The following is a 13,320-nucleotide window of genomic DNA, read 5'->3' as shown; positions in this document are numbered from 1 at the left end:
ACACGTGTTTATCCTCTTGTCATGAATTAAATATACAGATGGTTGAAGTTACAGACATCTGTATCAACTTGCTGGACTAACATGCATACTGTGATTCAGCCTTGTATGTAGCCTTGTATTCAATGTTATTCCTGGTAGATGAATGACTGTGCAATGGGGGGGGGGGGGGGGGGGGATTGCCACAGAGGCGACAGTATATGGTATACTATCATGATATTTGGGCCACGATGCAATGTTATTGTGATTCTATCTGGATTATTTTCCAATACAACAAGTATTGTGATTCGATCCTACAATACACTTTGGTTTATTTCTCCCATATATTATGTTTCTTATACTGGGAGTCTCTGCAGCCATCTTGGTGCGGTACATTTGTTCTCGACTCTGACTTCCTTTCCAATTTCTGCTGTGACGCAAGAGAAGAACGAGGTGTTGCACCATATTGTGGACTTCAGAAGCAATGTTATCAGAGTAGATATATGTACCAAAATAAAATTGAAATCGTAATATTAAATAAATATCTTAAATACTTGGCGTTGCTGTATTGATATAATATTGTGATGAAAAATATCGTAACACCTTTACAGTGTAGCCATTAGTTTATATACCACTTTAGAGTAAGCCATTAGTATATATACCACTTTAGAGTAAGCCGTTCTAGCTAAGGAAGCCTGTGAGGTAAAGGTATGCCAGTTGGAACGTGTGTTGACAAGGGCTTAGGGGGCAGCTAAGTATGAATTTTACCTTGACACCTCTGCATACCGGAAGATCCATTACACAAAATTAGCCCAAATTAGTATGTTTGCCATGACAGGGATTTCTTCTCTTCTCAATGTGAGTGTGTGTGTGTGTGTGTGTGTGTGCGCGTGTGTGTGTGTGTGTGCGTGTGTGTGTGTGTGTGTGTGTGTGTGTGTGTGTGTGTGTGTGTGTGTGTGTATTTTTGGTCTCCTGACAGTTGTGGTGAGAAGATTATGTCTCACGTAAGAATGGCCCAGGGACACCTAAAGCAGGGAGGCCTTTCTAAGTAAGTCAGGTGCAGAGAAACAAACTGAGAAAGGTCCATCAAAAGCTGCAAAGATCAGCTTAACATTCACCGCCAACGCCTCACCACTGCTGAACATCCAAAGATCAGCTTAACATTCAGTGCCAACGCCTCACCACTGCTGAACATCCAAAGATCAGCTTAACATTCAGCGCCAACGCCTCACCACTGCTGAACATCCAAAGATCAGCTTAACATTCAGCGCCAACGGTTCACCACTGCTGAACATCCCACCACAGACTCAAAGATAGAGGTCTGTAGACAGAGGCAGCTTGCCCTGCGCTGTCAGGGAGGTAGCCTTGAGTATGGACATCTTTATGCAGGGGAAATATATGGTCATATCCAACAACCCACATTTCAAACCAACCCGGCAACCCAAGAGATGCCATAGGCTGTTTAGAGCTGTGTTATTCAGACATCTGGTGTGAAATGATCATATTGGAAGATCTCAACTCCCCTTTACATCTGAGGAAATAGTTATTGTGTATATGTTTGTGTGTGTTGTGTGTGTTGTGTTTGTGTGTGTGTGTGTGTGTGTGTGTTTGTGTGTGCGTGTGAGAGAGAGAGAGAGTGAAGTATGTATGTGATGTATGTGAATGTGTATGATGTAAACATAGCTCCACAGCCTCTGTCACATCCATGGTCATGCTGCACTCAGAACCGTGTGTGTGCCATTTCCTCCTTAGTGACGAGACCTGCACTTACGCCAGGCTATCTTATTCAAGTTTCCATTAGAGCCGCTGTCCACAATGGGAGCAGTTGTGTGCTGATGTGCTATCATGGAGCTCATCTGTAATGACAGTAGATTAAAGAGGATGATCTGGGCTTTGGAGAGCCTGTTTCCGGGGTGGGAGAGGTAAACATAAAGTAGGCTTTCATTCCTCTGGCACTAGTGCTATGCTATGATATTTCAAATGGTCTTCATAAGTGGGTTACCAACGCATTTTACAGACGCTTCAACATTTTGTAATGCAGTGTAGAAATGTGTAGAAATGTGATGTCATTATTCTTGTTCTTGTTATCAATATTTAAGCAAAGACTTTTGGTGTTATAACAGGCAAACTTTTATTATGAAACGACAGACCTTTTTGTTTAGCTTGACTTGACGTGATCAATACATGGCAAAAAAAAAAAAAAACATTCTAAATTCAACCATACATTTTATTCCAAGTCTGAGAGCCGACTGGCCAGTTAAACCGTCTGGGATCGATGGGCCCTGAAAGTATTGCTTCCTGTATTAGAATGGTGTCCTTTAAAAATCTAATTTCACTTTAGAGGCTCTTAACTTTATACCTTAAATGCAATCATGGCCACATTGTTATTCCTGCCGGTATTCGATTACCCTAGAGTGGTCTTGCTGGCGCACATCACTGCTACTGATGCATTCACTGTTCTCAGATTCACAGATCATCTTTGCCATTACATTTCACTAGGATTTTTTTTATTTAGATTGTTGGGACTTGCCTAGCACGTCGGGGCCCTGCTACACTTATCGTAGAAAAGCAGACCGGTAATGAATCTGGAATGTTCTGTCCGACCGGGTGCCGGGGATGTGACAAGTCTGCAGATCTAAGCCCAAAGTGGGAGGATTGAACACACTCAGCCTCTAAGCCTCGCAGCACTCGTCCACGCTCCACGGAACCCTGGGGGTGTGATCAGAGGACTTGCTATCACCACTAGCACAGCTCAGTCTCTGCGTTTGCACTGCGCACACACAGACCCCCTCCCCCCCCTCCCCCAGAAGTGCTGTTCTATATCAGCCCAGACTCATAAAGTGTGGATTTATTGAATTATTTTTAAGGCATATGGAGAAGTATTAAGACTGCTTGTAGCCCTCTGACATTTACCATGCAGAGCGCTCTGGCTTATTAGCAGTCTCCTATTCATGCATGGCTGTGGGGAAGCGTAAGCCTGTGTTTATATGATGCCAGATACCTGCCTGCTGCTCTGGCTCCTGGTGTCAGATACACTGAAGCAGCCTACTGATCACCCAGCCCTCTTCAGCTGGATGGTCTATTATGTCACATGTCACATTACTCCATAAACACATAGAAATGTCATGAAATATGTTGAGTGTGCATTATATATATATATATATATATATATATATATACAGTATATATAGACTATAGTCTGAAGTGAGGAAAACGATTGAGAAAGTACTGCGATGGTAATGTGTCATTATCAAATGTGTTGACGTTAGGAGCAGGCGTTAAGGTAGGTAGGCACTGTACATGTTTCTGAGCAGGCCCATCACTCACAGATGAGAAGCAGCCTTCACGGCCAGGTAACACTAAGCCCCCCACCGTCTGGCAGTGGATGGGTGGATGGGATACCTGCTGAAAGCGGGCCCAGTTTGTCACCCTCCCCCTGCAGCAGTGGAGCTCCTCCATGTGTGCCTGCCTCCATCAGCGCTCTGGCAGGCACCTGTGTGTGGAGCGCCGCGATGCGGACCCATCTGCCTTTGGCACGGCACACACATTCCACCAACAGGCTGTAGGGTCATGGAGGGAAGCTGCTGCCGCTCCAGCGATGCCAAGCAACCGTTCTCTCTGGCCATTGAGAGTGGAGAGAAATATGATCACGGTTTAAAAAGGCCATTTCCAACATGGAAATCAGGACAACAATGTTAAAAGTGCCCTTCGTATCGTAAGTGATACAATCTGAAGCTTGCACAGGTTGACATGATCATATCCTTGCATACAAAGTGAATGCTTAGACATCGTTGCATTTTCTACATGGGAGATAATCCTCTCCTTGTGTTAGCTTTTGTTTAGTTTATTGTAATTTTATCAATTTCAAGTTTGAAAAAGAGGTGTTCACTCATGAAGTATACAACCAACATTTTAGTGCTTTTTTCCTAACTTACCTGAGTTTGCTATGCGCTTTGGCTTCCATCTGCATCTCAGCTTCCTGTAACAAAAATAAACAACAAACAACCTCTCCCCATCTAGTCTCCCTCCAAACATCCTCTCCCCATCTAGTCTCTCCCCATCTAGTCTCTCCCCATCTAGTCTCCCTCCAAACATCCTCTCCCCATCTAGTCTCTCCCCATCTAGTCTCTCCCCATCTAGTCTCCCTCCAAACATCCTCTCCCCATCTAGTCTCTCCCCATCTAGTCTCCCTCCAAACATCCTCTCCCCATCTAGTCTCCCTCCAAACATCCTCTCCCCATCTAGTCTCTCCCCATCTAGTCTCTCCCCATCTAGTCTCCCTCCAAACCTTTAAAGGGGCCTTGCCATGGTGGCTCTTTTTTGCATGTTTTCTGTTATTGCAATAATTGCACGTCTTTGTGAGGTCATGGAGAGTGTAATACTAACGTCTGACGTAACAACTCCTTGGCCGTGACCTCTGGCCTTGGGCTCCACGTCAACATTCACAAATGACATCAGAAGAGAATGGTAGAGGGGCAGTCAGAAAAGCAAATGTGTCTGAATATTTATATCCGTATTCAGCCAGTATAGGGAAGTGAGAACTAAGATATCTAGAGAACAAGATATCCAGTCTGAGTAAGCATCTGTATTGTTCATCCAAATTAGTCTGATATCCTATTTCCACGCTTTCCCTTCCATGTTATAAGCCCATGGCACCATCTGCTCAGTCTAGCCAAGGTCGTGACCCTAAGCGCACCATTTGCCCACCCTGCAGCTGACCTCGAGGGATGGCCCACTCACTGATGACCATCTCTTGCTCTGAGCAGCTGGTAGTGAGAGTGCTGGCCCTAAGCTGGCCACTCCACTCTGCAAACCCTAGGCTAACATCGCTCGACTCGAGTGATGACCCTGGGCAAAGCTGCTTAGCCCCTGTGCATTAGCTCCAAACAGCCCAGGGCGGCTGGCTGTTTCACTGGAGCCATTAAGGCTGCTGATGTCATCCTGGGGTAGTTACACACCAACCCATTCACCACCTCAGGAGGATGGGCTACCATCCGGAACTCCGACTCCGGAACTAGCAGACCTCTTTGCTAAAAACCCAAACCATGTTATTAGGCCTGTCTGTAAACCACAATGCTCCATCCGACATGTGCCTATCCCACAGAAGAGAAAGCTCCTCCAGTAATTGACCCATGGTGAGAGTCTCTTCCTTTGAAGGGACTCCAAGATCAACGCAGGGCTCCTGTGTGGGAGACCCAAACCTGAGGCTCATCTAATCCGCTCCCTTTAGACCTCACAAGGGGGCAGCTGTTATTTGGATAGTGTAAGCTGAGCTGGAGAGGAGCTTACTGCGTGGTAGTCGTGGAGACAGACTCCCTGGAGGTTTTGGATTCTGTTTGCAGATCTCACAGATGGATGGAAGTAGTAGCGAATACAGGATGCAGCTCGAAGGGAAAGAAAAAAAAGGAAGAAAGATGTGGTGCAACAATTTAAAGACCTCAATCAGTAGCAAATAACCACACTTACACAAAAATCTCTACGGAATGATTTTGAAGTAGGTTTAGTTTTCATATGCAGTTGTAAGAGGAAAACACCTTTGCATATGTGCCTCTGTTTTTTTTATAATAGGATAGTAACTCAAAGTGTGACCTGGTGCGTATGTTTGTAACCACCACTCCCAGAAGCCATCTTTGCCACTGTACATACATCATCTGGATATAGTGTGTGTGTGTGTGTGTGTGTAACTAAAGTCAAGTTTCTAGGCTGACACTTTGCCCATCTTGGTGACGCTGCCAAGGTCCCAGTGGTTGAATTCAGTCTTAGCAGGCGGGTTTGGAGTATTTGTCTTTCACTTTTAGTGAGGCATGTTCCACCATTGTCTGATCCATGAGACATGTAATCTCTTATCCTCTCTCTCTGATTTTAGGTATACTGGCTCTGGCTGCAGGGGATTACTGAAATGAGGACATGAAGCTAAATAGGTTTTAAAAAGACGAAGAGGTAAGGATATCCCCTTGCTTTGCTATGCTGAGTGTTTCTGTTTTCAAGAGTGACTCTTCCGTTTCTGGCCAGTACTCAAGCTTCTGTGCAGTTCAGCAATTCTTTGTGCAGCCAATTTGGTCATTAATGCATTTCATAAAAAAAAATTGTGACAAAGGCAAAAGCATTAAAAAAGATCAGAGCATCGCTCTAAGTGATGAATCGTCTTGCCCCGAACTGCTCTGCACGCTCAGCAAAAGACTATCCGTTACTGCGGGCTCTTTTCGCTAAACTGTGTTAGTAGATCACATAGAACAGCAACATCTGGATGGGGTCATTTCAGGGAGGAAAATCTGCCTCAGTTGGGAGGGAAGCTTAAATACAGGAAAGAGGTGGAATTCACAGGCTTAGTTAAAGCCTCTGTTTGCATGTTGACTGCAGAGGTTTATATCTATGAAGAGAGGAAGAGGGAGAGAGAGAGAGAGAGAAAGAGAGAGAGAGAGAGAGACAGAGAGAGAGAGAGAGAGAGACAGAGAGAGAGAGAGAGAGGGAGAGAGGGAGAGAGAGGGAGAGAGAGAGAGAGGGAGAGAGGGAGAGAGAGAGAGAGAGAGAGAGAGGTGCTTTGCATGAAAATGCATCAAGAGAAGACACTTCGTGTTGTCTAAGGTCAAACTTTAATTATGCCTTGCAACCCTGTGTGCCCCAAACAGTGGATCCTAATCTTCCCTTTCCCCTGTGCAAGTGGTTAACTGCTGTCTCTCATATGCAGGGCGAAAGCGGAGCTTGTTATAGTGTTGTATTATGAAAAGCAGGAGAGAGCGAGAGAGAGAGAGAGAGAGAGAGAGAGAAAAAAAGACTTAATATCAGATCCCATCTCATTTGGCTTCACACCTGTATGCGCCCAGGCATGGTGGAGAGAGAGGGGAAAAATCGATCAGACTTGTGGATTATCGACCTCTCACCGGGGAGCTTTTGCAGACCTCGGCTGAGTCGGTGCGCTTCTGCCCGATGGTGAAAAATGCCCTCAGTCTGAGAGCGTGTTCACGCGCCCTGGGTTTTAATGGGAGACTCTGGACGGGAAGGGCACCAGGCCCAGGAAGTGGCTTAATTATTAATGGAGCACATGACAACCCATTTCCACCCCTGCCTTAGGACCCATCCATGTTTGGCATTAGTGCTGTCAATAGGAGACATATGTCAAATACATGTGATCATCGCAGGAGCACTTACTGAGGCTAGTGTGTATTTGCATGAGGGATTGCCAGCGGAGTGGAGGCTTGACTGAACTGCTGAAGTTATTGACTGGAGCGCAGAGAGAAATGTGTTTTTCCTCTTGACATTCTGAAAGACACTCCAAAACCCAATCTTTTTTTGAGAGTTAGAGCCAAGTATGTGTGTTCTTTTGGCGTGCCTGTATGTCGTGTGCGGCAATGCTTATTTCTCATGTGTCAGCTCAAAATGAAGAATAGGCGCCCATATTTGCAGTCTCTCTCTCTACATGGCACAAACAGATGGCTATGCCGTGAAAATCCATGCCATTTTTTTGTTCCCTCTAATCCACATATGGAGGTCTCTCAACCCCCAGCCGGCCGTGGCACATCATGTGTTGTGCTCCACAATGTTTTGCTGAATACAGATCATTTTTCATACATGATAACTGTTATACATAAATCATAATCTTCTGTCAAAAAAGATTAGTAACCTTGTATTCCTTATGACCTGCCTGTCTTGATCACACCTGCATGCAATTTAGTATCTGAATCTACAGTAGCTGTTGGTATAATTATATGTCTGTCTGTCTGTCTGTCTGTCTGTATTTCTGTCTAATAATGTCTGTCTGTCTTGCAGAGTGCCTGGCCATCGTAAGCGAAGCGTCCATCTCTACCCCCCCTCCCTACTGAGGGGTCATGGCTCTCTGGACGGGACGAGGCCTCTTGGCTCAGGCCAAGCTGAGCTCCAGATCAGCCCACTCTGTGGTGCTCGTCCTCAGCCTGCTCCTGTTGCCTCTGCACCACCTCTCTGATGCCTTAGGTACTGTACATTCATCTGTCTCCTCATTACAGCTCCTCTTCTGTGCCCCTGACATGACTGCTTCCCCTTCTGCTGCTGACAAAACCCATAGGGTGTCATATTGCTATGGCGAAGATAGTGTGTAACAAGTAGACAGGCTAGGCTGTTGAGAGGAAAATAGAAAAATGCTACATGTTGAATGTAGATCGCTTATCTCGGGTGCAGTAAATGATACAGAGCTTATACACTATACATCATAGAGTGACACAAGGATTTATCTCAACCTGCCTTGTCCATGAAAAGAACTATAAAAATGGAAAATTGCCTGGCTCTTAACCACACAGCCATTTGACCTGCTATGGCAAGCCTATTATTCCCCCAATCCTTGATCTGTGAGGAGAAAGCCTGTACTTTGATTGTCAGACTGTCAGCCAGGTATGAGATACTAGGTTCTACATATTGTGTTGTGTTTGTGTGGCGCAGCCCCCCACCCCCACCCTCCCTTCATGTTTGTGTTCTGACGGGGGTTTGATCATGGTTGTCATGGTGATGCTGCACCCCGTGCACCGGTGATGTGCTAGTATGGGCTGGCTTCACATTTGTGCTGGGATACTGCTGCTAAGGGCTTTGCCTTGAGCAGAGATATTAGGGACTAAGTAAACACAATTCATTATGGATTATGGCTTATAGGTTAAGGACTGAGGCTTGAAATACTGCAATCCAAGTACATTTAATTGCTGGAATCTTTGTGCTTTGAGGAGGTAGTTTGGCATAGCATAATAAAGGTTGGTTATTGCACCAGCGCTGCGCTGCGCTGCGTTGCTAACATGGGAGCTGAGCCCTCCCCGGAGATTTTCACCCTGCTTCTCGAATTCTCCCAGAATTCCAGAGTAAACAAAAACACACCCAGTGCTGATGTTGTTATGCCTGCGAGAGGTGCGAAACCAATATGACATCGCCTGCCTTTCGTGCTTGTTCCCTCTCCCTCCCTCCCTCCCTTCTTTCTTTCGTTCTCTCACCCATCTCTCTCACTTCCTCCTGTGGGAATAACTTGATAACTGCAAATACAAAAGCCCCTGACATGCTTGAGTAAGTGAGTGGTTAAATCAGAATGACAGTGTGTGCAGTGGAGGAAGAGGAAGAGGAGGCTGGAGCTCTTGTTCCACTCCAGTACTCTCCACACAGACCAGCCTCACCTGTGAAAGAAGACGAAAGAGGGGATGAGGAGAAGGAGATGAAGCAAGAAAGCGTGAGAGAGACAGAACGAGAGAGAGAGAGAGAGAGAGAGAGAGAGAGACAGAAAGAGAGAGAGAGAGAGAGGCAGAAAGAGAGAGAGAGAGAGAGAGAGAGAGAGAGTGACAGAATGAGAGAGAGAGAGATAGTCAGAAAGAGAGAGAGAGAGAGAGAGAGAGAGAGAGAGTGACAGAACAAGCGAGAGAGAGAGAGAGAGAGGAAAGAGGGGGAAGAGAAAGGGTGGTTACCATGGTGAGGGGTCAGCTCTAGCTGTGATCTGATAGATGAGACTGATTCAACTTCTGAAAGGGAGGAGTTTAAGCTTGCCCCGTTTTACGTGCTGCCATGGCAACAGCGCACAGAGGCCAGGCTCCTGCGCTTGGAAGGTTTTCGTATCTATGACGACAGGCCCTCTGAGCACCTTGGGGCTCACCGGGTGTCAATCTCAGGTGGGGCGGCCGTCTGTCTGGACCCAATTTGATCCTATTTCTATTCTGGGATGGTTGGGGATGGATCTAGTAATGGCTTATTGAATAAGGGGGACAGAAATATCGCTGTGTGTTATTGCCTTCTGTCACCAGTGTCACTGAGATGGCCCAACGCTGTCAACGTTCCCCCCCGACTGTCTCACATCTTACAGGTCCTGCCACTCTTTCTGCCTTCGATTGACAACATTTCATGGCATAAATCTTTTTCTTTTCCCCACCTCTTCTCTCCCAGTCTCCCCCCCCAGATTCATCAAGCTTCCTTCAGACCAGATAGGTGTGTCAGGGGGAGCCGTCTCATTCGTGTGTCAGGCAACAGGTGACCCCAAGCCACAGGTTGTGTGGAACAAGAAAGGGAAGAAAGTCAGTTCTCAGCGCATTGAGGTCAGTCACCTAACCCATGTCCAATGACAGTTATTGCACCTCTGTTTATTAGGGCTGTCACACACACACTGACCTTTGATGAATGAGTTTGTATTAGTAAGAATCAAGCCTTTTCAAAGTAATCATGTACAATCATGTAACTCTGTGGTATACGCCTGGATTTTAATATTTCTTTGCATCGTCAATATTTTGTTGGCCATTTTTCACTTGAATATATAAGTCTGAACATTTGTTTTTTTTGTCCTGCCTGTGGCCTGTATCTCTAATGGCGCAGACCATAGAGTTTGATGAAGCAGCGGGGGCTGTGTTGAGGATCCAGCCTCTGAGAGCGCCACGAGATGAAAACATCTATGAGTGCGTGGCCCGCAACAGCGAAGGGGAAATATCTATTACCTCCAGACTCACAATCCTGAGGGGTAAGTGCCATGCTTATACTACTCCTGATCAGCAAAAAAATAAGCAAACAAAACCAACAAAAAAGTGTTTATTATACATCTTATTTAAAAAATATGCAATCGTCTAGGCCATCACAACATATTTATGAGAGCATTTGAGTCATGAATCTCTTCTCCATTATCGCTTCGCAAATACATTATGAATAGAAGCCATTATTCCATGGTCAGCCCTGTGGTCTTCATAGTGGCAGTAATGAGATCAGATACAAAATGGGAGCAAGCTTGTTGCCATAGTAACATTGATACTCCTGCGAGTACGTAACACGAATGAAAATTAAACTTTCTCAACAAGTTCAGCGGCATGCGGCTCAGGCACTCTGACTCACTAGTCTGCTCACACCACCCAGAGACAGAGGCAGAGACATACCGGTCTGCTCACACCACACAGAGACAGAGGCAGAGACATACCGGTCTGCTCACACCACACAGAGACAGAGGCAGAGACATACCGGTCTGCTCACACCACACAGAGACAGAGACATACCGGTCTGCTCACACCACACAGAGACAGAGGCAGAGGCAGAGACATACCGGTCTGCTCACACCACACAGAGACAGAGGCAGAGGCAGAGACATACCGGTCTGCTCACACCACACAGAGACAGAGGCAGAGGCAGAGACATACCGGTCTGCTCACACCACACAGAGACAGAGGCAGAGACATACCGGTCTGCTCACACCACCCAGAGACAGAGGCAGAGACATACCGGTCTGCTCACACCACACAGAGACAGAGGCAGAGACATACCGGTCTGCTCACACCACACAGAGACAGAGGCAGAGACATACCGGTCTGCTCACACCACACAGAGACTGAGGCAGAGGCAGAGACATACCGGTCTGCTCACACCACACAGAGACAGAGGCAGAGACATACCGGTCTGCTCACACCACACAGAGGCAGAGACATACCGGTCTGCTCACACCACACAGAGACAGAGACATACCGGTCTGCTCACACCACACAGAGACAGAGGCAGAGACATACCGGTCTGCTCACACCACACAGAGACAGAGGCAGAGACATACCGGTCTGCTCACACCACACAGAGACAGAGACAGAGACATACCGGTCTGCTCACACCACACAGAGACAGAGACATACCGGTCTGCTCACACCACACAGAGACAGAGACATACCGGTCTGCTCACACCACACAGAGACAGAGACAGAGACATACCGGTCTGCTCACACCACACAGAGACAGAGGCAGAGACATACTGCTCACATCACACAGAGACAGAGGCAGAGACATACTGCTCACACCACACAGAGACAGAGGCAGGGACATACCCCTCTTTCAACTAGGCAGTTCCTGGGCTGGTTTGGAGCCGATGCCTCATGTTGAACCAGTTTCAACAGCCAAAAAACGTCTCTCAGCCAGGAAAACTGGTTCCAGAATGGCCCAAACACTTAAGATTGTACAAACACTTAAGACTTCACTTAAGAAGTATTTTCAACGGAACATCGCAATGTGAGTTCCGAGCACGAACAAATTATGATTTCTCCAGTGACAGCACCAACATTACACTGTTAAACCAGAGATTTCCTAGTTAACGTTAGAACTACTCTCAGATCGAGTCGACGGTTGAATTTAGCTATAAAAATGCTAACACGCGATTAAATGGCTTCATGGCAGCTGTTATTAATTGATAAATTAATATACCAGGATGATTAATTAAAGTCTGTATTTCAGCTGGCATGCTGTTCATTCAATGACAGTAACTTCAACAAGCTAACTGTGTAAGCTATAATTTATTTGGCTGTATTCACTGTGTCACCTCTGGTAAATCTTATTGGTTTTAAAAATGGTGCTTGTTGTTGTCTTCCATTCACGCTGCGTTTAACCAATAAGTGTCAATCATCACTGCAAGCACCACACAGCAGTTTCACCGCTGCACAGACATACTTACCGCAGAGTTGGTACTTATTTTGCCCCCGAAAATGGCATTGAAGGAGGTCCTACAGGGCTGGTTCCTGCAATGGAAAACTAGCTAAAGGTGCCTACCCCCTAAAACAGCACACTAGTTCCTGCAGTGGAAAAGTGCCTATAGATGCTCTTCTGGTACACAACGTCTTTACTAGTTGTTTGCAAGGTGTAGATGACCTAAATAATTGGATTGCAATTGGATTTGTATTATTTTACTATCAGTGAAATCAACAAAATATTTCATATTCACATTTAGAATTTTTATAGAAATGTTCACGTCAGTTGTTTTACAGTGTCATACATAAATGTTTGTTTATTTAAGCTTTAGGGAAGTTATACAAATATAGTGTCAGCTTCAAATGAAATGTAAGCATCAATGCATTGGTATTTGTTTTGATATGTATGTAGGCATATCCGTATTGATGTGTTTCTATGTATATATTCACTGTCATGCACATGCGCTACTAGTAATGAAATGCCTGTGCGCTGAGGCTTCGCTGAGACCTGGGAGCATTTTGTTTTCTGTGCCGTGTAATGGCTGCCTGCTAAACACACACACACATTTCCAGACCCAGTAAGGTACAGCTACCATAGGAGGCTCCTTTCTACAGGAGGAACTAGGGGATTAGGCAAGACTGGGATGTGTGTGTGTGTGTGTGTGTGTGTGTGTGTGTGTGTGTGTGTGTGTGTGTGTGTGTGTGTGTGTGTGTGTGTGGGTGTGTGTTAGTGTGTTAGTGTGTGTGTGTGTGTGTGTGTGTGTGTGTGTGTGTGTGTGTGTGTGTGTGTGTGTGTGTGTGTGTGGTGTGTGTTAGTGTGTGTGTGTGTGTGTGTGTGTGTGTGTCTGTGTGTGTGTGTGTGTGTGTGTTAGTGTGTGTGTGTGTGTGTGTGTGTGTGTGTGTGTTAGTGTGTGTGTGTGTGTGTGTGTGT

At 45.9% G+C, this 13,320-nt stretch overlaps 1 protein-coding gene across 8 annotated transcripts in view; it reads left to right on the top strand.

Moving 5' to 3' along the window:
* LOC105903858 (receptor-type tyrosine-protein phosphatase S-like) overlaps positions 1-13,320 on the top strand; it is a 73,268-nt gene that overhangs the window by 6,268 nt on the left and 53,680 nt on the right. For all 8 annotated transcript variants that reach the window (XM_031560131.2, XM_031560136.2, XM_031560137.2 and 5 more), the window contains exons 2-5: positions 5,843-5,916; positions 7,744-7,926; positions 9,859-10,007; positions 10,282-10,423. In XM_031560131.2, the coding sequence (XP_031415991.1) occupies positions 7,803-7,926; positions 9,859-10,007; positions 10,282-10,423 (415 nt within the window). In that variant the 5' untranslated portion in view covers positions 5,843-5,916; positions 7,744-7,802. The remainder of the gene's footprint in view (positions 1-5,842; positions 5,917-7,743; positions 7,927-9,858; positions 10,008-10,281; positions 10,424-13,320) is intronic.

The sequence above is a fragment of the Clupea harengus genome, chromosome 22 (assembly GCF_900700415.2).
Source record: "Clupea harengus chromosome 22, Ch_v2.0.2, whole genome shotgun sequence".
Classification (NCBI taxonomy): Eukaryota; Metazoa; Chordata; class Actinopteri; order Clupeiformes; family Clupeidae; genus Clupea; species Clupea harengus.
The sequence above is the reverse complement of the archived record's forward strand: the minus strand, read 5'-3'. Positions and strand labels throughout refer to the sequence as shown.